The 27,045-nt window shown below is 36.8% G+C and overlaps 1 protein-coding gene across 6 annotated transcripts in view; it reads left to right on the forward strand.

The window, feature by feature from the left end:
• The first annotated feature begins 11,303 nt into the window (after positions 1-11,303).
• Positions 11,304-27,045, forward strand: part of cacnb2a (calcium channel, voltage-dependent, beta 2a) — a 42,913-nt gene continuing 27,171 nt past the window's right edge. The window contains exons 1-2 of one of the 6 annotated variants that reach the window (XM_048185296.1): positions 11,304-11,366; positions 22,048-22,167. Coding sequence is in view for 5 of the 6 variants with exons in the window: in XM_048185297.1 (XP_048041254.1) it covers positions 19,127-19,192; positions 22,048-22,167 (186 nt within the window). In the remaining variant the exon portion in view is untranslated. Of the gene's footprint in view, positions 11,367-12,878; positions 13,176-18,084; positions 19,193-22,047; positions 22,168-27,045 lie in introns of those variants that run through there. The other 5 variants (XM_048185294.1, XM_048185297.1, XM_048185293.1 and 2 more) reach the window with 5 other exon arrangements.

The raw sequence follows: 27,045 nt of genomic DNA on the forward strand, positions 1-27,045 counted from the left end.
GATTCCGGACACAGCAACAGAGTCGACACCGAGAGTCGATTCCTGTGCTGGAGTCGACCCCGACTCTGGGGCTATTCAGAGTCGAGGAATCGACTCTTTTGGAGTCGACTCCCCATCACTAAATTTTAGGTATAATCAACACTCAAACAACAAATTGTATGCAAACATGTAAGCTGCACATAAGGCAGTTTTTGCATTAAAGGGTTAGTTCACCCAAAAATGAAAATAATGTCATTTATTACTCACCCTCATGTCGTTCCACACCTCTAAGTCCTTCGTTCATCTTCAGAACGCAAATTAAGATATTTTTGTTGAAATCCGATGGCTCAGTGAGGCCTGCATAGGGAGCAATGACACCTCCTCTCTCAAGATCCATTAATATACTAAAAACATATTTAAATCAGTTCATGTGAGTACAGTGGTTCAATATTAATAATATAAAGTGACGAGAATATTTTTGGTGCAGCAAAAAAACAAAATAACTACTTGATGGCCGATTTCAAAACACTGCTTCAGGAAGCTTTGGAGAATTATGAATCAGTGTGTCGAATCAGCGGTTCGGAGCGCCAAAGTCACGTGATTTTAGCAGTCTGGCAGTTTGACACGCGATCCAAATCATGATTCGATACACTGATAGTTTTGAACACTGGCTGGTTATGTACCTGCTCAAAAATTGATCTGTGATATGTTTTAACCAAAAAAAGTTACGGACAGCAGCTTTAAGAGGCCTTTTATTTATATTTTTTAATTTTATTTCAGTTTTTGTTTTCATTATTTTAGTACATCAATTTAAACTACATAAAATTGAAAAAAAAAAATGTTGCCTAGGCAACTACCTGAAATAAAAAAATCTACATATAATTTTATTTCAGTTTTTGATTTATTTTATTTTTAAGTAACATTTTTAGTTTTAGTTATCTATAATATCCCAGCTATATGCTTACTGATTATTGCTTATGACCTTCATTAGTTATTAAACTACCTTATTTTCCTTCTATTGAAAATTTAAAAATTTTTTAAAATTTTGGCATATTGTCTGAAGACAAAGTCTAATGTTCACAAAACTAAAACAACTGGACAACTTTAGGGCAAAACACAAATTTGATCAACTGCTGGTCTTTGGGAGAACTGTAACAATGCAACCTCCAAGGTTATGTGAAGCACATGGTGTGGTAACAAACAATGAATATTTCATAACGTCAAATTTTTGTCCTGTATTTATGCAAAATGTCACTTCGTTTCATGACAATCCCATCCAGAAGAGGATACTCTCATTACAAAATGAACAGAAATTCCAATGGCCTTATTGTCTAGAAATGGTTATGGCTGCTTAATTACGACTTTTTTCTTCAACTGCAAATATAATATATCATGGCATCAGCCCTGATAAACTGTGCAGCGTGAGTCTACTTCAGGCTCTTGCTTTCTTTTTTTAACAATATCCCCCCTCTTCCCGCAGTTTTCTTTTCACTTTACTTTTGGGTGATATGTTGTATCACACAACCTGAGTACCACAAACAGTACTAGCATTTGCAGTTTACTGTAGTTAAGCCTGTTTCTCTGTGTTATTTCAGTAGTTGTCCCCTTTGAATTTAAGCAGACTTGGGTTTTGTGCACACCCAAATATAACATTCACACCTGTGTTGTTTTAGTTTTATTATTATTTTTAGTTTTAGTTAGTTTTAGTTTTTATTTATTTCCAGTTCATAATTTTAGTATTTAAATTTTAGTTTATAAAAGGCAGCATTTCTAATTTTAGTTTAAATTACATTTTCAACTTATAATTATATTTTATTTCAGCTTAATTTCAATTAACAGAAATGTTTTTAAAGGGTTAGTTCACCCAAAAATTAAAATAATGTCATTTATTAGTCACCCTCATGTCGTTCTACACCCATAAGACCTTTGTTAATCTTCGGAACACAAATTAAGATATTTTGATGAAATCCGATGGCTCAGTGAGGCCTGCATAGCCAGCAATGACATTTCCTCTCTCAAGATCCATAAAGGTACTAAAAACATATTTAAAACAGTTCATGTGAGTTCAGTAGTTCTATCTTAATATTATAAAGCGACGAGAATACCTTTTGTGTGCCAAAAAAAAACAAAATAACGACTTTACAATTTAGTGATGGGCCAATTTCAAAACACTGCTTCGGAGCTTTACAAATCAAATCAGTGATTCGGAGCGCCAAAGTCGTGATTTCAGCAGTTTAGCCATTTGATAGGAGATCCGAATCACTGATTCAATTCGTAAAGCTCTGAAGCAGTTATTTGAAATTGGCCCATCACTATATTGTTGAAAAGCCGTTATTTTTTAAATTTTTTTTGGTGCATAAAAAGTATTCTCGTCGCTTTATAATATTAAGGTAGAACCACTGAACTCACATGAACTGTTTTTAGTACCTTTCTGGATTTTGAGAAGTTCAGTGGCATTGCTGTCAATGGAGCCCTCACTGAGCCATCGGATTTAATCAAAATATCTTAATTTGTGTTCCGAAGATGAATGAAGGCCTTACGGGTGTAGAACGGCATAACGGTGAGTAATAAATGACATTATTTTCATTTTTGGGTGAACTAACCCTTTAATAGTTTTAGAAATAACCCTGATTCACACCAACCAAACGAACCAAACTCTAATTTGTGTCAAACACCCTCTGTTTGTGTTGAGCAAAAGGTTTCTAACTTTTAAAAGTTTTACCATCAGTGTTTCTTTACTGACTACATTTCTGAACTGATGTTAATCAAAAGTTTTTCTGTGAGAAAATTGAACACAGTCTGTCGTGTGATGTCTGCAAGTCTTTTTGAAGGAATTGCATATTCAGAAGCCATCTGTTTTATCAAGGACACGCCACTACTTTGCAAAGACTTGAATAACATTCACTGGATGAATATTGAACACAGTTGCAACACCATCTGTTTCTCTGTGGAGGTGTGTTGACACTATGTTAAAAATAATTCTGGAAGCACTTTATTTGACAGTCCGGTACATATATGTGTTATGTACTTAATAATATATATCCTAACTCTGAACCCATACTTAGTACAGTATATTACTCAGTACTTTCTTAAATACTGTAAAATAAAGTGCACCTTAATTCTTATAACACCTTATATCTTTACTTAATGAAACTTTGACTGAATAAAAAAACAAAATCAAGGCCATCCATCCAGGGTGTTTCCCTGATGGGTAATGAATGGATGAACAGAATGTATTTACTGCAGTAAATTGACAGCATATGTTATTGAATACTGAAAATGTAAAAAGCAAAATTAAATAATTAAAAAACTAAAAGTAGCTGGAAAGCCAACAGATACCACCCAGTTGCCCACTGAAGCTAGGCAGGGTTGAGCCTGGTCAGTACCTGCATGGGAGACCTACTGGGAAAACTAGTTGCGGCTGGAAGAGGTGTTAGTGAGGCCAGCAGGGGGTGCTCACCCTGTGGTCTGTGTCTGCACTGTCCTTCGGGTGAAACGTTAAACCGAGATCCTGACTCTCTGTTGTCATTAAAAATCCTGGGATGGTCTTTGAAAAAGAGTAGGGGTGTAACCCCGGCATCCTGGACAAATTTGCCCCTTGGTCTCGATCCACCATCATGGCTTCCTAATCATTCCCAAATAAATACTGATTGGCTTCATCACTCTCCGTCTCCTCTCCACCAATAAACTGGTGTGAGGTGGGCATTCTGGCACAATATGGCTGTCGTCGCATCATCCAGGTGTATGCTGCACATTGTTGGTGGTTGAGGAGATTCCCCCTTCCGTAAAGTGCTTTGAGTGCAGAGAAAAGCACTATATAAATGTAACGAATTATTATTATTATAACTCCAGGAGAAACTGATAGTTGGCAACTGAAACCACACTGGGTGGTAGAAATCACCTGCATGGCAAAAAAGTACTGTGCAAAATACTGAAACACAAAAAATACTTTTTGTGAGACAACAGATATGCATGTGTCTCATATTATGGAAAACAATGATGTACACTACCGTTTAAAAAAGGGGTTAGTAAGATTTTTACAATTTTTAAGGTCTCTATGATCACCAAGGCTGCATTTAAAAAAAATAAAAAATACAGTGAAACAGTAATATTTTGAAATATTATACAATTTAATGACTATTCTATTTTATTCCTGTGATGCAAATCTGAATTTTCAGCATCATTACTCCAGTCTTCAGTGTCACATGATCCTTCTTTAATCATTCTAATATGTTGATTTTCTGCTCAAGAAACATTTCTTATTATTATCATTGTTGAGAACAGTTGTGCTGCTTCATATTTTTGTGGAAACTGTGATACTTTTTTCAGGATTCTTTGATGAATAGAAAGTTCAAAAGAACAGCAATTATTTTAAGTGGCCTTTTATTTATATTATTATCAATTTGTAACATTGAAAACATCTTTTGAATAATTTAATTCATCCTTGTTGCATAAAAGTCTTAGTTTCTTTCAAATAATAAGAATAAAAAATCGTACTTACCCCAAACTTTTGAACAGTATAGTGTACATATATACATATGTATGGTTTAATGGAATGGTTTGGGGTTTTTTTTTTTGTTTGTTTTTTTTACTTCTAAGTTAAAACACACAGTGAAGACACACAAGGGCATGTTTACATTATTTATGCCTTGATTTCCATCCGGACATAACAGCATTCTCTGCATGAAACTTCAAAAAGTAAAAAAAAAAAAATGTTCAAAAGCATTCAGCAGAAAAGAAGACATGACTGAGAGAGTTCAAAACAATCGAGAGAGCAGACAGTTCGTATCTGGACTAAAGCAAGCATGTATATTTTTTCTCATACACATTTGAAGTCCTAATCTTCTGCAGTGTAATAAAAAAAAAAACCTTCCAGTTTGTCAAAGGTTGATTAAAATACCAAATAAATATAGAAAAAGATCACATTATAAAATTTTGTATGAGCAACATAAAATAAGCATCAATGACTTACAATATCAAGTTTGGTGGTGAGGGTCCAACTAGCAGTTTGATTACTGATGATGCACATGAATAATCTGTGTTTTTGGTCAAAGCATGGGGACTTATGATAACATAAATATTTGTTATTCAGAATTAACAGATGTTTTAGCGCTATGTAGTGTTTTTGATAAGATTTTGTTGCAACAGTTTTATGTTTAAAGTCACAATAAGAGTGATTTGTGTTTTGGTTAGGTATATTCCAATTTAACGAGCATACACAACTTGTTTAGGAGTAAAGAAATAACCTTTTTAGTTTGTTCAACAAGCTGATACACAAGTTAAACAAGATAGACATCAAAATGTACAGACATTAAAAAACATAAAAAGTTCCCTTATCTACTATTTCTTTTATTCATTTGTTAAACAGTAGTTATTGAGATTAATATGGTGAAATATTTCATTTGAAATATTACTTTTATCTGTTTTGCAGGTCCAATATCTGCCTTCAAATGAAGTGAATTTCAAGAAATGTACACTAGTATATTTATATATACATTAATACAGCTATAGCTATCTTTATATACTCTTTACATTACTGTGAATTATTTAAATAAGTTGTGCTCCATCTTCATTGTGTTCCTGCATACCTGAGAATGGAAAGCAGGAGAAAGACAAAACCTGCTCCAAAAAGGAAGTACAACAACCAAGTGTTGTGAAACAAACTGAGGCTTTGGACTAATATTCAGACGAGAGCTCCCTCTGGTGGGCTGGAGAGGGAGCTGCATGTCACAGAATATCATGTCACAAAATCTCATTGTCTAGGAACTGTCTAGTATCTTAAAGGGACCAACATACCTGGGACTAAGGCTACTTAAGCCCTGATTGACAGCTATCGTTTTTTAAGATGGCTGATAACTAGGGTCCTAATACCAGTGGTGGCTGGTATCCTATTATGCAATAGAAAGGTCTCAGTGGAACTCATAGATATATTCCACATCCACGCTTAGCTCTTCTCTTCATTTTATTCATCTGAACACTATACCTGCACACTATCTGCATTATTTGAATCCAAAATCACTGACCCCATCCATGGTCTTGATTACACAATCTAAGGTTCAGTTTTCATATGTTGAGAACCATGTTAAATGAGCTCAGAATGTGATAAAATTGTGTATATTGTTGAATGCAAGGTATGTTAATTGCAATTAAGTGAAAATGTATTTTTTTAATTGATATTAAATGCAATTAGCTGAACTTGAGAGTGCTTTTTGTAGGACTTAAGTACATTTTCATTTGTAATTCTATTGTCTTTGAAATATGGTTAAAGTGTATTGCTGAATGCACTGACAACCATTTATGGTAAATTGAAAATATACTTTAATGTCATTTCTATTGAAAAGTATATGTATATCATGTATTTAAATATATTTGCAATTACATATTTGCAAGTTAATACATTTGAAATATATTTCAAACTTTAAATGTAATATTGAATAACATTATGGTTAAAATTACAATCAAGTACTTTACATGTGCTTTAGTATGTTAGTTAACACATCAAAATAAGTGTACTTCTTTTGAAGCATGACAAAAGATTATTAAAACAATGACTTAAATGCAATTTAAAGTAAAACTTTTGACATTACAACAAAGTGTACTTTTGAAAAGTGTACTTAAGTGTGTTAGGAAACATGAAAGTGTTATCTCTTTAAGTACACTTAAGTGGCCTTTTATTTCATTAATATTACATATTATCTGCAAGTACAGTTTTTTTTATTTTACTTTTAAGATTTGAAGTACATTACAAGTGTTCAATGCAATTAAGTGCACTTCTTTTTCATAATAGTAAGTTGAAGGACATTTAGCAACATACACCAGATTTTGATTAATATTAATATTGCTGTAGTTCATATAAATCATGCTGCTTGGAGACCCCATAAGTCCCTTGACTGCAGATTTGTGAGAGAGCCTTATTAGCATCTAAAACACAAACACCACCATAGTAGCATTTAAGGTTTTCAAGCACATGATTTTGCAAACCATTTCAAATATTGCAAACCACTTTAATTCATACTAATACCACAGTTCGAAAACCACTACTTTAGATATTTACAACAATCTTATTTAAAATAAGAGTAAAGTGTAATGACCTAGACAACTACTCATTATTTTGCAGTGAGCTTGTGACCCAGTGTGTTAAAAACAAATAAAGATGCTTTCCAACTTTCTTTTGTGTGTAATGTTTCTGTCTGAGCATGAAAAATGTCTGCAAAGTTACAAAGCACAAAGTCCACTCTACTTATTCTCTATAGGCCTATCAGTATGCACTGTTTCTGAACTCCATGACATTCCTCAATTGTTGTCTTAAGTTTTCATCCGGGAATGTACACGTCACAATTTTCCTCATGTAAATAATTCCAGCCCAAGGCATATCCAAAAAGAAGAAAAAAAAAGAGGGAGGGCTGGTTGAGTTTTGTTAGTAGTGTGTTGAAACTTGCAGTTATGGTAAGGGGTGTGACATTTCCCAAACAAGCTCTCCAATCACAAAAAAATGGTCCAGCCGACAAATCAGAGCACATTGTGTTTTTCGGAAAGAGGGGCTTCAAAGAGACAGAAACTAAACAGAGTGTTACTGACAGACTGAGAGGTGTTGCAATAATGGAAAATATATGGAAAATAATGTGTTTTTTGAACATTAAAGCATGAAAAACTATTGTAGTAGACCCAAAAAACAAAATCTAGACTTTAGGGAATAACAGGTCCCCTTTAACAAATTAAATTAGTTACTTTACAAGAATTTACAGACAGCTCATCCAAACTTTTTGTGATGGCTGTTTGTTAACATAGTGTCTGTCACTAACCTGATAACTGTAATTGGAAACTACATGTAGTCATTGTGAATTCAAGCCTGAATTATTGATCAGAGGGACAGTTGCAGTAGTAGCCATCCTTTTTTCCCCACTGTTAAACAGTGAACATGTCTAAGAAAGTCAAGGTAAGGAAATGGTCTCGGTTTCATTTGTAATGGACATATATTAATATTTTTATTTCACTTAGTGTTAAGAGTAGGGTGACAAAGGGGGAAACTGAGTGTGTGCTTATGTTGGTGTGCATTTAAGTAACCATACCTTTTTGTCTTAAGAGTACATCATTGCAGTCTTTTTCTAATAAGGCTTTACATACAGCATACATGAAATAATCTATGATTATAAAAGAATGTTGGTATAATGTCTGGATTGTATCAGCTTGTAAACTCTGTAAATTGAGAAACAAAGCATATCTGTATTAGGTGAATAACAATATGAATAGTTTTAATTTTGGTAAATCAGGACACAGTGCAAAGTTAACAGAGAATCCAACTCAAACTCTGATCAAACGTAACATTACCCTCCTTCAAAAAGGAATGCCCACGCACCTTAACAAAAAAAAAATAAAAAATCCACACAGAGGAGGGTGGGAGAGGGATTAGGTGGAGAGCGTAGAGCTGGCAGAGGGGATAACCCAGGACGAGGGAGGAGTGAGTGAGAAGTTGACTATGGGAGGAGCCAGGGAGTGACCACAAACCATGCTACCAAGAAGATGGAACCAGGGAGTTAACTGACAGAGGCGGAGCCGGTGGATGTGAAGACCCAGGCTCTTCGGCTCTGCCTGGGTCTCCACATCCACTGGCTCCGCCTCTATCAGTCGACTCCCTGGTTCCACCGAAGGACCTGGAGGGCAAGGTGGAGCCATGGTGATGAGCAGTTGAGGTGGAGCCAGGGTGCCAGAGGACTAAGGCGGCGCCGTTGCGACTGAGGACTGAGGCAAAGCCATTGGGAAGGAGGACGGCCCAGAATTCCATGGTGTAGGCAAAGCGACAACAAACCAAGGTGGAGACGAGGGAGCAAGGAGCCATGGTGGAGCCAACTGGTTGAAGGGCCGAGGTGGCGTGATGGGCACAGCAGTTTGAGGTGCAGTCAGGGGGTTGAAACACCAGGGCAGAGCTGGTGAACTGGAAGTCCAAGGCAGATCCTAGCTGCTAGGAGGAGCCAATGAAGGAAGAGACGAAAGGCTGAAGGGAGCCAGCGAAGACAGGGCCGAAGAACTGTGACAGGGCAGGCAGAGGGTTTAGAGACAGCCTCCTTGGCTAATACGGGACAGACAGGGAATGTGGGAATAGGAGGCAGGGTGGGAGCATCATCAACAACACTGACATGGTGCTGAGCAACAAAACGGGCTTGAACCAGTGGAGCAGGATGGACTTCAGACAGAACTACATCTAAACAGCAGGATGAGACTGGCAGGGAAGGAGGTTGCTCAAGGGCAGAAACAAGGAGAGGAACTGGCTTGATGTCACTCAAGTTAATCAGCCCCTCAGGCAGTCCGATTTCACCGAAATTCCCTCTGGGATGGGCAGTGTTGCCGGCTTTTGTCAGGGTGCAGTGGTTGCAGCAGGAAATGAAACAGCAGGATCTGTGTGCAGCAGTCTTTATAAATTACCAAATGAAAATAACAGAAACCTCAGTTATCTCAGAACTTCTCAAAATGCGAACAGAACAAGCAACGATAACAGTCAAACAACAACTGAAACTGAGGGCTATAAATACACAGGGAAACACTAGAGACTACACAAGAATACACAGGTGTAACACATGAGGGCAAATTAAAAACCATGGCAACTAATGAACAGGGACCAAGGAAACAAGGGGTGCATCTCAATCAACTCCCTAGCTTCCTAGGTCATTATATCATGTACACAAATTCAGGCACTGGTAAGGACAGTAAGGACCCTGGGTCACTAAACATTGGAACACTGTTGACTGTTTCCAGTGACATGACAATAGCCTCATTGTACAACAATACTAGTGGTATTTATGAACAACAGCAGAACTGATATCTTTATTACATATATATTTTAATGTTATTTAAAGTACATTATGATAAATACTTTGCTTGTTACAAGCAAACAAATTATAAATGTTAGCTAGATTATGTTCATTACCTGTCTAGCGATGTATGTTTATGCTGACATATAATTAATGCTTTGTATTTAAAAACAAAAACAAAACAAACATCTATCACGTGGCATTATGTGTAGTGTGTTGGCTCACATGATTTATGTTTCACTCATTAGAACTTCCATTAAGGGAACATAGTGAGTATTGACGCTTCCTGGTTTTCACGGTGCATGTGGGACATTTTAGTAACCAAACTTTTAAAGGATTTTTGCGATCGAGACAATCCTTAAAATAGCTGACTTCCTGATCAGTGCCCAGACTACTGAACTAGGGAGCTGATTGAGAAGCACCCATTAACTTACACAGGAAACTTAACAGGAAACAGAACAACACCAACTCAGAATCCAACTCAAACAAAACTCAGATCACTTATAATGTTAGTAGGATCTTTAGATCAAAAACATATAACTGATTAGAAATAATTGTCCATTTTCTTTCATTTTGGCCCTCTGTTTTGATATATTTGGAAGTTTTGAAAATTCTGCATGATGATAAGCATTACAAAACATGTTCATTTAGGCCTGGTTTCACAGACAGAGCTTAGATTAAGCCAGGATTAGGCTTTAGTTCAATTAGGACATTTAAGTAGCTTTTATAAACATGCCTTAGGGGGAAACAAAACATTATTGGTGTGCATCTTGAGACAAAACAATGGCACTGACATACTTTAAAGATATGTCAGTACAAGTTGCTTTCATTTAAAACAGCTCAATAATGCATTTTAGTGTGAGGCTTAACCCTTTTCTGTGAAACCGGGGGTTAATTAAGTAAACGTAAGTTCAAGTATATTTTCCAAGTATACTTTAAGTCAATATAGTACTAGTATTGCAAGTGTACTATTTCAATACTTCTTGGGACTAAATTAGTCCAATTTTAGTTTATAAAAGTATACTTATATATATATATGTTTACAGCATACTTGCAATACAAAAGAGAAAAATGATGTAAACTATTACTGCTACACTTAAAGTACAGTTAATGGTTTATTTTTATACACTAAAAGTGGGCCAATTTAGTTCCAAGAAATATTGAAATACACTTACAGTAGTACTCTGATTTTCATATACTTCTAATGCTAGAATATTTCACAAATAATTACAAAGAAATGGCAAATAACATTACATTAAACATATTTTAAAGGTGCCCTCGAATGAAAAATTGAATTTATCTTGACATAGTTAAATAACAAGAGTTCAGTACATGGAAATGACATACAGTGAGTCTCAAACTCCATTGTTTCCTCCTTCTTATATAAATCTCATTTGTTTAAATGACCTCCGAAGAACAGGCGAATCTCAACATAACACCGACTGTTACGTAATAATCGGGATCATTAATATGTACGCCCCCAATATTTGCATATGCCAGCCCACGGTCCCAACATTATCATTATGAAAGGCATTAGACAAGGGCAAAACGTCTGGATCAACGTCTGAATCAACAGACTAGGTAAGCAAGCAAGAACAACAGCGAAAATGGCAGATGGAGCAATAACAACTGACATGATCCATGATATCATGATATTTTTAGTGATATTTGTAAATTGTCTTTCTAAATGTTTCGTTAGCATGTTGCTAATGTACTGTTAAATGTGGTTAAAGTTACCATCGTTTCTTACTGTATTCACGGAGACAAGAGCCGTCGCTATTTTCATTTTTAAACACTTGCAGTCTGTATAATGCATAAACACATCTTCATTCTTTATAAATCTCTCCAACAGTGTGTAATGTTTGCTTTAGCCACACAGCATAGCCTCAAACTCATTCATAATCAATGTAAACAATATAACAGTATACAATACTCACATAATCCGACGCATGCATGACGAACACTTTGTAAAGATTCATTTTGAGGGTTATATTAGCTGTGTAAACTTTAAGGCACTGTTTAAGGCAAGCGCGAGCTCTGTGGGAGGAGATTTAAAGGGGCCGCAGCATAAATCGGCGCGTTTATAATGATGCCCCAAAATAGGCAGTTAAAAAAATTAATAAAAACAAATCTATGGGGTATTTTGAGCTGAAACTTCACAGACACATTCAGGGGACACCTTAGACTTATATTACATCTTTTAAAAACATAATCTAGGGCACCTTTAAGTAGAACAGTAGTGCTGAAAAAGTATTTTCTTGTGTCTAGTGTTTTATTTACAACTTTTTTATTTACAACCATTTTTTTGTTGTTGTTTTTTTAATAAAATGAACTTGAAGAATACTTTTTTGTAAGGTATGCCCATGCCTTGACCTCACGTTAAAACTCTGTCAGGCCATGTACAGTACAAAGTTACAAAATAAAGTTCAGAATTACACTTTTATTCAAATACATTCCTAAAAATTATTTTTTTATTTTTTTTTATTGCCATTGATGGTTCAATGAAGAAACTTTAACTTCCATGGAATCTTTCCATTCCACAAAAGTTTTTTTTATTGGAAAAGTGTTCTTTAGATTATTAAAATATTCTTTAAACAGAGAAAAGAAAAAGGGTTCTTTTAAGAACTGTTGACTGAAAGACTCTTTGGGAAACTCAGAATGGTTCTTCTATGGCATCCTTTTGGAACCTTTATTTTTAAGATTGTAGCATCAACATGACAGTAAACTAAATATTATCTAACATCTATATCTTTCTATCTATTTATCTCTCTATGTAAAAAAAAAAAAAAAAAAGTCTTAAGTTTCCATATTTATTAAACTTCTTATGAAAAACTTTTAATTTTCTAATTTCATAGTCAAAACAACATATGTATTCAAAATAATAAATAAAAGGATTCAGAATACGTAATGCATTACTTGTATTCAGATACATCCGAAACCTTAATGAATTATAGGGCTGCCACTTTAATATGCTAATTTAATCACCCTGATTCGGATTGAATAATTTTTTACTAACCTTTAGTATGTGTGTGACTGCACATGTAGTTATGTGCATGTCTGAGAGAGCATGGGTTTGTGGGATGGACTGTCACGGTGGGGTTTTTTCTTAGCGTGGGAAAGAGAGAGAATTCTGGGTTTAGCAGACATGCTTTCGGGAGGAGAGAGAACGTAGACTAACAGACCATTCATTTTACTAGCACATATTTGAGCCCCTTCAAACTCAGCCCACAAGAGCGAGAGGAAACCGCTCTTCCTCTCCCCCTTTCTCTTACGAGGACTGTTTGTAGAGCAACTGGGTGGAGTAGTGCTCTATGACACACACATATTGCACACACACACAGACAGATGTTCATAGACATGTACCTCTCAACCAGCGAGGAGTCTGATTTGGTGAGTCCCATATATCAGTTTTAAGCTGCTTACATACAAGTTTTTGTCATTCTTTGTGATGTTCAACTTCCATTTTCTTCTCTTTTAAACAATGCACGTCTCTTTCTGGAATTTTCTAGGCTAGGATTTTGTGGGTGGGAATAACACATTTCCTGAAAGTTTCCTGAAGACTTTTTTCCACAGCCGTGCATTGATGTGTGAATGTGTTAAGAGACTGTAAAAGAGTCATTGCAAGATTGTCTTAACTACGTATGCGATGGGTTTTAACATCAAGTATGGAATGGCTTTCACAGGCCAAAGCACATAGACATACTGAACTTTAGGTTTCTAAAGTACTGTCTGCAACTGCTTGGCATGATAACACTCAAGGAATAATAACTAGAAAATCCTCTGTAATGCCTGGATCACTTTTTTTGTACTTTTTCTTTGTTAAGACTAGTTCATACGCGATTCCTATTATGTTCAGCATAGGCTATATATATAAATATACAGCAGTATTATTACTTTTTAAGTTTACAATCAATAAGATATCTGCTTGATTAGCAAAACTTTAATGAAAAGATGCAGAAAATACCATTTAATGCAGTTAATGAGTGCTCCATCTATCATAAATTTGTGCATTTGTGGCATGTGTTTTTGTAGATGGATAGATGGAGAGAATTCTTGGTCAAATTTTTAGCTAGTCATCTTGAGGACAAATAACTACATAACAAATGAAACAGCTTAATATTTAAAGTGTGAAAAAATGAAGATAAGTGACACAAATAACTTACACTACTAACTGCAAGCTTTAAACACTTTTAAATGCAAACAATTCACTAGATGATTACATAGTGACATTGTCCCAGTGTGTGTGCGTGTGTGTGTGTGCGTGTGAGGTTGTGTAAATCTTTGGGATTTAGTCGATATGTGTAATCATCCACATTGATGTGTGGTGTTCTAATTTAAAATGACAGAGTGGAACATGGTCGAATACATCAGAGTGAATTTGTGTGTGTTTCACGCTCTCTGTGACCTCTCAGAAAAAAAAAGTATGCTACATTGCCTGAGGAGCACAGCTGAGTCTATGTGATTGTGTGTGTGAGTGAGAGACAGAGACAATAAAAAAGGGATAAAATAAAACTTAAGCCCGTTATACTTCGTTTTTTTTACGCGTAAACTAGTGCACGTGCACAGTTGAACCCACGGCCTTATACTTCACTCAACCTGTGTGTACACAGGCATTCGACGCATGCACAGTTTTGAGCAATCTCTCGGCACGAGTTGTAACCAATGTAAATATATTTGTATTCTTTCATGCTATAGAGTTGTACAAATGAGGGTACTTACTAACCTCTTTGCACAATCTGTCTTCTATATAGGCCTCCATTGTCGCTGTAGCTTGCATGCGTTTCGGTCTGTTCTGTTTATGCAGTTTTTCTTTGACTACCTTGTGAATTGACATCCCCAGGGCACGGTTGCCACCTTGTGGATAAACTAATTACTGCAAAAAAAATATTTAAATGCGCATGTGCAACTTACAAAGTAGTGCGGTTACAAAAATCCGGTGGTGCGCGCACAGTACGCGTCGCATGTACTCTGCTGATGATGAAATTCGCGTCACGCACACTGTACATTGATCCTCGCGTACGCGTAAAAAGTGAAGTATACTTTGGGCTAGAGACAAAACGCGCTTCTACCTGCATTTCTGCCAAACTGTAAAAATGTACATACAACTCACTACAGTTTCCAGCTGAAATGGCAGTAAAACACCAACTTTTATTCCTTTTCACACAAATTAGGGCAGATAATCGATTAATAAAAACTTATTTTCACATGTTTTCTTGTGCAATATTATGTTATGACCTCAAAACACTTTTACCATATGCATGATTTGTAAACTAATACATTTTGAAGGTTGCATCAAATAATCAACTACATATGTACAGCTTTTCTCTCGGTAGCTCACCTGGTACAGCATTGCGGTTGTTTTGTGTAGAACAAGCAAGATAAAATGGCCTAGTTGCTTCAGCAAACGTTTTTGATAACACTATTGGTTAGGTTATTGTAGGGTTTAGTGTAGGTGGTATGTTATTTTCAAACATGGGTAGAGTATTAACCTTAGCGCCACTGGCTGGATATTTCCGTTATGAACTTCTGCAATACGTACAACAACCGACTTAAATTGTTGATGCATTCATCAAGATGCTATTCATCTGTTTCTGTGGAAATTGAATGTGCTTTTAGTGCCACTACTACGACAATTCACTTTGAAAGTGTCACAAAGTAATATTAGAAATGAGCCTGAGTTGTTGTAATATGCTGTAGAATCTGAGATCAAGAGACGATTCAGACCAGTAATTTAAATATCAAGGAGACAATTCAGTCTCTCTGTCACCACAAGATTTTTTTTGTAAATTGCAGATCATTTATGTCAAGTCTGATGACAAATTTTGTTATTATCTTGTTTAAAATAAAATCAACTTCACAGGGTAATATTTTGGTTTGGATGCAGTGTTGTTCATAGTGATAAATTGTGCTGTTTTGAAATCTTGTTTGGATTTTTTTTTTAGACTTTGTGTAAATCAGCCCTTGACTTTGACAAGGTCAGACAAAATAGAGTCAGTGCAAGGCAGCTGGCTTAAATTTTACAGACTGATACATAGATATGTAACCCCTCAGATCCTACTCGCCTCTCTTTGTGCGTGCCTCGAACCCGGCAACCAGGTCTCCGGCGTGGGAGGCAGGTACACTAACAGGGAGGCTAAAGGCCGCAGCCTTTAACATCAGTCGCTAGTGTGCCTCTTGAGACTAGGGGAGTGAGGTTTACCTGCACAGCTCTTACTAGCTGACCTCTGTTATACTCACCCCCCTAAACCTCACTCCCATCAGGGTCATGGCACCAATGCAACCCCTCTCTGTGTGGACCTCGAACCCAGGTCTCCGGCGTAGGAGGCGGGAGCACTAACAGGGAGGCTAAAGACCGCAACCTTTAGCATCAGTCACTAGCGCACCTCTTGAGACAAGGGGAGTGAGGTTTATCTGCACAGCTCTTACTAGCTGATCTCCATTACACTCACCCCCCTAAACCTCACTCCCATCCGGGTCACGGCACCAATATAGCCCCTCTCTCTGCGGACCTTGAACCCGGGTCTCCGGCGTGGGAGGCGGGCGTACTAACAGGGAGGCTAAAGACCGCAGCCTTTAGCATCAGTTGTTAGCGCACCTCTTGAGACAAGGGGAGTGAGGTTTATCTGCACAGCTCTTACTAGCTGACCTCTGTTTAGCCGAGTTCAGACTGCACGATTTTAGCCCTGATTTTGGCTCGCCGACAGGTTTTGAGAAATCGCAGACAAATGCCCGAAATCACAGGCAAAACGGTGCTTGTTCACGCGAGTGACAGTCATGCAGTGTGAATGAGCAAAGACGCGATCCGAGAGAATGACCGACGAGTCGCCGACGTCCGTGAGATATTTGGCATGCTAAATATCTGGACCTGTCGGCGATTCAAAATCCTGTTGTGTGAAAAGTGTTCTGACTGAAAATTACATCGGTGATGACCGACAGCCAATGAGAGAGCAAGATACAGAGCAGCGGGGAGTTCGGGGAGGAGTTATAGACCACTCTCACTGTAGAACACACAATCCTTGTTCCTCACGTCTCCCCAACCATTTCCTCCTCCATATTCTTCTTTTCTTTTTCTTGTTTCTTGCAAATCAGCGCACAGGCAATTCGTATTGCAAGCTTCTTGTGGGCTACCATTTTTAATAATAGTCCCAATCTCATGTGAGAACTCCGGTTTTGCACACGTGATATCGCGTTGTTTCCTTGTCACATCTCGCATGTGTTTGGTTGTGAAACGTAGTTTGCGTGCCAGACAGAGTTGTCGGCAATTCTTCCTATTGTAAAGTCATGCAGTGTGAAACCTTCTGTCGCCGATCCATCGTGTAGTGTGAACACAGCAGTGACTGAATGCTGGCCAAGATAGTCATGCAGTGTGAAAAGAACAGTGACCCGACTACTTTGAAAATTGTGCAGTCTGAACTCAGCTTTAGACTCACCCCCCTAAACCTCACTCCCATCCGGGTCACGGCACCAATTTAACCCTTCAAATCCTACTCGCCCCTTTCTGTGCGGGCCTCGAACCCGGGTCTCCGGCGTGTGATGCTGGTGCACTAACAAGGAGGCTAAAGACCGCAGCCTCTGGCAAATATTGAAAAATAATAATAATATTAATAGCAAGTGTCAGTTGTGCAAGTTTATACCTCTTCCAATTAATGCAATAAATAACTTCTGTTCAATCTTACAATCCTGTGTTTATGTGTTGTTTACAGTGCATAAATGTTTAAGAGTTCCTGGGAAACCATTCAAATCATTTTAAAAAGTGGACTTATTACAAAAATAATATATTTAAAAAGAATACACTTAAAGGGCTAGTTCACCCAAAAATGAAAATTCTGTCATTAATTACTCACCCTCATGTCGTTCCACACCTGTAAGACCTTCGTTCATCTTCGGAACACAAATTAAGATATTTTTGATCAAATCCGATGGCTCAGTGAGGCCTCCATTGACAGCAAGATAATTAACACTTTAAAATGCCCAGAAAGCTACTAAAGACATATTTACTGTAAAACAGTTCATGTGACTCTTTTACTGTTTTTATGAAGCGACAAGAATACTTTTTGTGAGACAAAAAACAAAATAACTACTTCATATTTAACAATATCTAGTGATGGGCAATTTCAAAACACTGCTTCATGAAGCTTTACGAATCTTTTGTTTCAAATCAGTTGTTCGGAGCTTGTATCAAACTGCCAAAGTCATGTGATTTCAGTAAACGAGGCTTCTTTACATCATAACTGTTTCGAAACATTTCAAAATTTCAGTGGTTCACGTGATTTTGGCAGAACACTTTTGTGCGCAAGAACAAAACAAAAGTAACGACTTAATTCAATGATATCTTATCTTGCCTGTCAGTCCCCTACAGTTTTTAAAAATAAATCTTTTAAGATTTGAAGTACACTACATGTGAACATTCAATACAATTAAGCACACTTCTATTTCACAAGGGCACACGCACATTCTGCAGAAACAGCACACATGCTCCCGCACACACACAAGTAAACGTGCAGCGGGATTAATCACAGAAGACGACACGCAGATGGAGAGACTCTGAAGACCAACGCAGAGGCAGAGAGCGAGGAGGCTGGGGAGGGTGGGAGATGAGAAAAGAGCGCTGAGTGGAAGCAAAACAGAGGACGTATCAGAGAGACAGGAAGACTAGAGCTTACAGAAGGCTGGATGCCTGGTGTTTAACTGAGGAACATGCAGAAGGCGGGAAGGACAACGTATAAAAGAAAAACTGGCAGTTAGAGGTGCAAATCACTGCAGCAAACCTGCTTGCATCTTTAGCGTCGGAGCGCTGGGCTCTGGGGAGCGGGGAAGGGCTCTTCATAGAGGAGCATGACAGCCTGTCTCGGTGGTGTTGCTGCAGCGGGATGGACCGAGTCTCATTCGTTCTAGAAGGAAATACATAGGCCGTTGCAGCTCTCATCATCCACTATGCGCAGGGATCGAGAGCAAGCACATGGAATTGCGTGCCATCGTCAACAACACAGCAGAACTCTTCGTCCCCACAGCGACAGCACATCTAGCATTGATAACATTAGCCCGGGCAACAGCAGAGATATTAGGTAGCGTAGGTTAAATTGTAGTTTTAGTCAAAGCTACAGGAAAAACAGTTTAGCTAAATAACAACAGTAGTGCATTTGTTGCATGCATTTTATCAAACAAGGACCTTCTGCTCTGATTTAGTTTTTTTCTTTTAACTTAATGATAATTTCATTTTTTGACAGCAGCAGTTTGCATATACTTTGGTAGATGATGGGCGGTATATAGTTGTTGCTAGAGTTTATTGAAGTTTGTTGTTAGTATGGTGAGGAGAGCAAATGCTCTAACCGGATTGGCTGATGAAGGCCTCCTGGATACGACTGCTGAAACGAGCAACAGGAAACCGAGTCAAGAACAACATTGGCGTAAGAAGCTATAAATCTTAATCTACAGTATTTGTGTGTTTGAGTGAGTTGTGCATTTGAAAACTGACAGTGAAAGGATATGCTAGTATCTACTGAGTATCTTGTGATTATTCTCTGTATGTTCTTGAATGATGAATATAACACCCACATTTCACTTTTGACCTTGCTTGACATTAGTTGACCATGATTCCATGTTAACATAGTGTCTCTTCAAGGTTTCATTTCTAAACATTTCCTTGTATCTCTCTCTAGGCCAGTGCACAAAAGGGTAGAAATATTACATACAGAGATGCACTCATTTTAATGCGTTTATGTGTTGTTATTATTATTACCCTTATGAACAAGAAGTGTGCTTAATTGTATTGATTGTGCGCATGTAGTGTTCAACTGTACTTGCAGATAATATAATATTATTTATATAAAAGGCAACTTAAATATACTTAGAGTACACTTTCATTACCGTTTCTTAAGTAAACTTTTAAAAAAGTGCACTTTGTAATGGTGCCAAATTAACCCCCGGTTTCACAGACAGGATTTAAAGGGATAGTTCACCCAAAAATGAAAATTATCCCATGATTTACTCACCCTCAAGCCATTCTAGGTGTATATGACTATCTTCTTTCAGACGAACACAATCTGAGATATATTTAAAAATATCCACCCATCCATCATAAATGCAATCCATATGGCTCCAAGGGGTTTATAAAGGCCTTCTGAAGTGAAGCGATTTTTGTAAGAAATGACGTGATCTATGATGCAGGATGTAGGAGTAGCGTAATCTTAGACACCTTGCGGTTCAAACGAATAGGGCTGTGCAACAAACTGAAGCTCCTCTTATCTTGTATCAAAATCCTTTGACATTTCTCTTTAAAATTTCTCATTTTAGACTTCTAATTCGTGAGCGGTGTTTTGTTTGGCTCTATCCTCTGTGCTTCCACGTTCGTCATTACATTCGAGTCAGGAGTTACTCTTCTTTTTTTGAGTGAACTATCCCTTTAAGCCTAATCCCAGTTTAAAATGCATGTTTGAGCTGTTTTAACTGAAAGCAACTTGCACTGACATATTTTAAAAGAAGAACTTATTTTGAGGTGTTGACTAATATACTAAAGCGCAAGACAATAGAAGTAATTATGAAATTACATATAAGATGTAGGCCCTACTTAAAGGGTTAGTTCACCCAAAAATGAAAATTCTGTCATTAATTACTCACCCTCATGCCGTTTCACACCCGTAAAACCTTCATTAATCTTCAGAACACAAATTAAGATATTTTAGTTGAAATCCGATTGCTCAGTGAGGCCTCCATAGGAAGCAATGACATTTTCTCTCTCAAGATCCATAAAGGTACTAAAAACATATTTAAATCAGTTCATGCAAGTACAGTGGTTCAATATTAAAATTATAAAGCGATGAGAATATTTTTGGAGCACCAAAAAAAACAAAATAATGACTTATTTAGTGATGGCCGATTTCAAAACAATGCTTCAGGAAGCATCGGAGCACAAATGAATCAATGTATCGAATCTGCTGTTCGGAGCGTCAAAGTCACATGATTTCAGCCGTTGGCAGTTTGACACGCGATCTGAATCATGATTCGACACACTGATTAATTAATGCTCCGATGCTTCATGAAGCAGTGTTTTGAAATCGGCCACTGCATTTAAAATGTATTTTAACTATAATACACTTTCATTTAATTGCAATTAACATTCTGTAATGTGTCTGAAAGCATTCAGTTTACAATTAAAAACTTCTTTAAAAGTATTTCCGTAATAAGTACTCTTTTTAAAAATAAAAAGTTCTGTCAAGAAACTCTAGATGGCGCAGGCTGAAAGGTCATTAACTGCTTGCAATCACATCATTCTCTATAGGGGACAGCTGATTGGTTCCTGCTATATCAGTAGCCAATGAGCTTGCTGCTCAACCTTCAAATACTTGGTCAGCATTTGCTGTAGCAGTTGCAGCGCGCTTTCAGAAACCCACCACCTTCCCCAGCTCCACCTGTATAGATCTGCTATGGGTAATTCATGTACACTTTTGTACAGCAGCAGCATGTCTTACTTGCTCACAGCAGTGTGTCATGTATGTATTGGCAGTAGAAAGTCCCATATAGCAATAACCAACAGCAGCAGCAGCGGAGCAGATCTATTCCACCAAGACCAAACATATCAACATTGTAATACCTATTACCATGCCAAAGAGTTCTCATGACATATGTGTATTTCTTTTTTTTTTTTTTTACAAAGGTCTATCTATCTATCTATCTATCTATCTATCTATCTATCTATCTATCTATCTATCTATCTATCTATCTATCTTTCTTTCTTTCTTTCTTTCTTTCTTTCTTTCTTTCTTTCTTTCTTTCTGTTAAATTAGCCATGGCCAAGCACATAGAAATTTGCTCAGTAAGATTTTGTTTACCCGCTCTTTCTCATCTCAAATGGTCAGTGGTTTTGGACTTTATACTGACACATATTGCCCTGGATGCATGAAGTTTGATTAACTGCTGCTGAAGCTGTTTGTTTATGTTTTGTTTTGTTTCAATGGTAACCAAAACTGTTTGGTTACCAACATTCTTCAAAATGTTGGGAATCAACCTAATGGCTTACTTATATGTCTTTGCATATTTAGCTGGAGTAGGAGAAACTATTCTACCATACAAAAACAATACACCTCACCTTTGCTTATGGTGTCTCTATTTGTAAAATGAGTAAATGTCATGGTGGTAAAATCATGGAAGACAATCAAATTGTCAAAGTAACTATGTGAGCCCATTAAAACAGTATTTATGAAGAAAATGCACTATATAAATACACATGTATATGGAAAAAGAAATCTCTCTGCTCTTGTTGTAGGGTTCTGCGGACTCATACACTAGTCGGCCATCGGACTCGGATGTGTCTCTGGAGGAAGATAAAGAGACCTTACGCAGAGAAGCTGAGAGACAGGCTCAGGCTCAGCTCGAAAAGGCCAAGGTTTTGCTGCATGTTTTACTAACTTACTATGACTGAATGTCTGATTAAAGGATTAGTTCACTTTAAAATGAAAATTTCCCCAAGCTTTACTCACCCTCAAGCCATTCTAGGTGTATATGACGGAGAAATATTAATAAATATCTTGATGCGTCCAAGCTTTATAATGGCAGTGAACGGGACCAACGAGTATGAAGCTTAAGAAAGTGCATCCATAATAAACGTACTCCACATGGCTCTGGGGGGTTAATAAAGTCCTTCTGAAGTGAAGCAATGCGTTTATGTAAGAAAAATATCCATATTTAACAAGTTTTAAAGTAAAATATCTATTTATTTCTGTTTGGCCATTAGTTTTGGAAGCAGCTTTTATTTTGACAATGCTGAGAACGCAGCGCTTAAGCGTAGATGTCAAGATAAATTGTCATATTCATGTCATATGTCACTGTGTACTGTATGTATAATTTGCATTAGCGGGTCTTTGCTTGAGAAAATATGATTTCCAGTGCTCACAAACTTACCAGATTACTGAGTGCACTGTTGTTTAAAGTGTATGTATACGAACAGACGAATCTCAACATAACACCGACTGTTACGTAACAGTCGGGATCATTAATATGTACGCCCCTAATATTTGCATATGCCAGCTCATGTTCAAGCATTAGACAAGGGCAGGACGTCTGGATGTGCACAGTTGAATCATCAGACTAGGTAAGCAAGCAAGGACAATAGCGAAAAATGGCAGATGGAGCAATAATAACTGACATGATCCATGATAACATGATATTTTTAGTGATATTTGTAAATTGTCTTTCTAAATGTTTCGTTAGCATGTTGCTAATGTACTGTTAAATGTGGTTAAAGTTACCATCGTTTCTTACTGTATTCACGGAGACAAGACTGTCGTTATTTTCATTTTTTAAACACTTGCAGTCTGTATAATGCATAAACACAGCTTCATTCTTTATAAATCTCTCCAACAGTGTAGCATTAGCCGTTAGCCACGGAGCACTATCAAACTCATTCAGAATCAAATGTAAACATCCAAATAAATACCATACTTACGCGATTAGACATGTTGCATGACGAACACTTTGTAAAGATCCATTTTGAGGGTTATATTAGCTGTGTAAACTTTGTTTATGCACTGTTTAAGGCAAGCGCGAGCTCCGTGGGCGGGGAGCGTGAGCATTTAAAGGGGCCGCAGCCTAAATCGGCTCATATTTAATGATGCCCCAAAATAGGCAGTTAAAAAAATTTATAAAAAAAAAAATCTATGGTTTTTTTTTTTTTGAGCTGAAACTTGACAGACACAGGGGACACCTTAGACTTATATTATATCTTTTAAAAAGACGTTCTACGGCACCTTTAATACATGTTTTTAACTATTATTTATTTGTAAAAAGTACTATAATTACAGAATCAAGAAGTTGTTAAAACATAAATCTGTTTATTTTACAGATTTTTTTTCAAGTTCAAATTATTTTTTCATATTGATTCATTTTACAAAAAAAGTTAGGGTTTGTCTACTTTGGACATTGAGTGCCATCTTCTTCTAAAGCTTAATTTGTAGCTGGGATCATGTTTAGACAGAACTTTCTCTGTGGAAAATCAAAGCAGCTATTTGAAGGCAGTGAAATCTCACTACATTAGTCTTTCCGATCTATTTTTATTCTTTTATAGTCTATTTAATCTTTTTTTTTTTTTTTTGTCACTCTCTTTACCACCTCTAGGGAAGATAGATATTTTTAGTGCTTGGCATCAAACAGATGTTATAATTTATTTATTGAATGCTCACATTAATATTGAAAATAAAGCTAGATGGCAGTAAAATATTCAGACAAGTAAAATTTTTCACTGACCATGTTTCTTGAAATATCTGCATCTGTTCTCTCACATGCATAGTCAAACACTTTAAACCACTTCTAGTTCACACAAAATTGAAAAAATGTCCTATATGGAACACAAAATGAGTTGATTTTGTGCTTTATCATAAAAAGAAATGCTCCAAAAAGAACAAAACAGCACAATATATTCCAAGACTTCTGAAGCCATTCTCCAAAAATTCATTTGGAGGAATAAAAACTAAAAACAAATAAGACATAATACACAGTAGGAATATAGAGCAATAAAATCAATGTGGACAGCATAGCTCAGATGTTTTTCTTGGAAATATACAGTACCAGCCAAAAGTTTTGAATAATTAAGATTTAGAATGATTCCTGAAGGAACATGTGACACTGAAGACTGGAGTAATGATGCTGAAAATTCAGCTTTGACACCATAGATTAATTACATTTTAAAATGTAATCAAATAGAAAGCAATTATTTTAAATTGTAATATATCACAATATTACAGTTATTATTATATTTTCTGATAAAATATATATATGCATAAATAAATGCAGCCTTGTTTAATCTCACTTTGTTATCTTGCTAAATCAGAATGTTTTCTAAAATTCTGGAGATACAATTGAAGATATTGTTCTAAAGAGACAAAGAAACAAGTCTCCATTTTCTCTCCATTTATTCTCATTGGAGACTGTATAGCTGAACGGGCATGTGCATGCAAGGTTACACTCACTATGTCTGATCAATACTGCATGTATAATGGAAAATTGCATTACATAAGAGGCAGACAGTGGCTATGAAAACAAAGCAGGGATTTAAAAATGAACTGCAATCTATAAAAAAAATAACACAAAATATAATTTAAAGCTCCTATAAAAAATATTACATTGCCTTTCACCTTTATTTAATAATAAAAATGCAGATGCAAAATGATGCAGACCGAAATAAAGAAAGGAAAGATAAAAGGAGCATTGTCTTGACAGATCATGGAGACTCATGAAGTGCATGTGACCAACCCTCCATCCCCACTTCCATTAAAGGACACAGTGTCCTCTGTTTGTCATACCCATAATTCATTGTGTGTGCAATGCAGACCGTCTTGTGGATGTTAATTACGTTGAGTCCATATTGATTTTGTCCACTAGTACATGCTCCTTCTTTTTTTTCTGTTTTAAAAACATTGAAAAAATTGCAAATAATAATTTACTTGTACATGATTTTTTTTCCCTCTTATAGAACACAAAATTAGAATTTAAAGAATAATCTGGCAGTTCTGATCTGAATTGTTTTGTAACGGCAACCCCCATCTTGGAAAAACTTCATTCAGTAAGATTTTGGCTGTTGCATTTGCTGTGAAGTTTCAAATTGGAAATGCCTCCACCCATCTAGAAAACAAATAAACAGTCAATAAAGTGTAAGTGAATTCTCCACTAGGAGGCACATGACCTATTAAGTCCAATTGTAGGTGTCAGCATGTGCCAAAGAAATTTTAAGCTTTGACGGGGAATTCACTTTGAGACATACCAAGCACCTTTTGCAAAAATCAGTGCCGGCATTTCTCATCTTTGGCCAGCACCATGTTTTTGAAATCATTGAATGTAACTTTTCAGGACCTGCATTTGCCAAACCATGATACAGAGACATTAATTTAGTTTGAGCAGAAGAAGGGCAAACAAGTCGCTCATTAAATTTCCACAGTCCATCTGAGCTCTGTTGTGCACCTAATTTTGTCCAATGCTCTACTTCATCAGCATCATTAACTTCATATAGTGCAAAAATGTCTTTGACACTATCCTCCACCTCCTGTGGAGAAAGAGACATTACACTGACAGTTCTTTCTGTTTGTTTTGCTGCCCCCCTGGCAGCGGCATCTGCAGCTTTGTTTCCCTTGGGTTCAGGCGAGCTGTCCTTTGAGTGTCCTGTTATTTTAAAAACAACTCCTTCTGCAGGGAGAGCACATGACTTTATGAGTTTAATGAGAGAGAGAGAGGTAGTCCAGCAGTAGGTAAAAATCCTCTGCGTTTCCACACATTAGGTAGTGGCTCAGTGTCCAGAGGGCTCTTGGTGACATGTTCAATTAGTTGTAGACAGTTCACTCACCTGGGAGCAGTGAGGCAGGATTGAAAGCATTATCAGTGTCAATTTGTATCTCCACATTGTTGCTCAAAAGAGTGGCTTCCCACTTGGCCTGTCTCTGATTAGAGATTGAGCCTAAGTGAGTTTCAGTACTTCCATCTTTTGGTGGCCTACAACTTCCTGCCCACTCTGCACAGTCACAAATCAACAAGCAAGGATGCTGTTCTGCCATTGAGGCAGGAATTGTGGTTGAGATATATTCTACCATCTCATATGACATTCTGCCTGGAAATCTATGATCCAGGGTTGCTGAATAGGACTTATTACCCATACCCACCTAAGTCTATAGATGTAATGGCTTGCTGCACTGCAAAAAATGCTGTTCTTACTTAGAATTTTTGTCTTGTTTCTTGTCCAAATATCTAAAAATTCTTAGATCAAGAAGCATTTTCTTGACAAGTAAAAATTAATTTCTTGTTTTTGAAAAAATAAGTCAAAATTAAGTGAGTTTTTCCTTAAAACAAGCAAAACAATCTGCCAATGGGGTAAGCAAAATAATCTTAATCCAAATTGAAAACAAGATTATATAGCTTATTCTTGGTTTGAAATAAGATTATTTTGCTTACCCCATTGGCAGATTATTTTGCTTGTTTTATGGAAAAACTCACTTAATTTTGACTGAAAACAAGAAAATAATTTTTACTTGTCAAGAAAATGCTTCTTGATTTAAGAACGTTAAGATATTTTGACTAGAAACAAGACAAAAACTCTAAGTAAGAACAGCATTTTTTGCAGTGTGGCATCAGCATGTCTTAAAGCTGGAGTGGAAGCAAGAGTCGGATGTCCACGTTTTTTTCCAGTGGATAGCGTACTTTTCCAATTGGGAGTGCCACGTTTTTTAAACGGCAGGAGCGTAATGAGGCGCTGAGCATCTATTCCATGCTGAAGTGTTGAATG

This window comes from Megalobrama amblycephala, linkage group LG3 (assembly GCF_018812025.1).
Source record: "Megalobrama amblycephala isolate DHTTF-2021 linkage group LG3, ASM1881202v1, whole genome shotgun sequence".
Taxonomy (NCBI): domain Eukaryota; kingdom Metazoa; phylum Chordata; class Actinopteri; order Cypriniformes; family Xenocyprididae; genus Megalobrama; species Megalobrama amblycephala.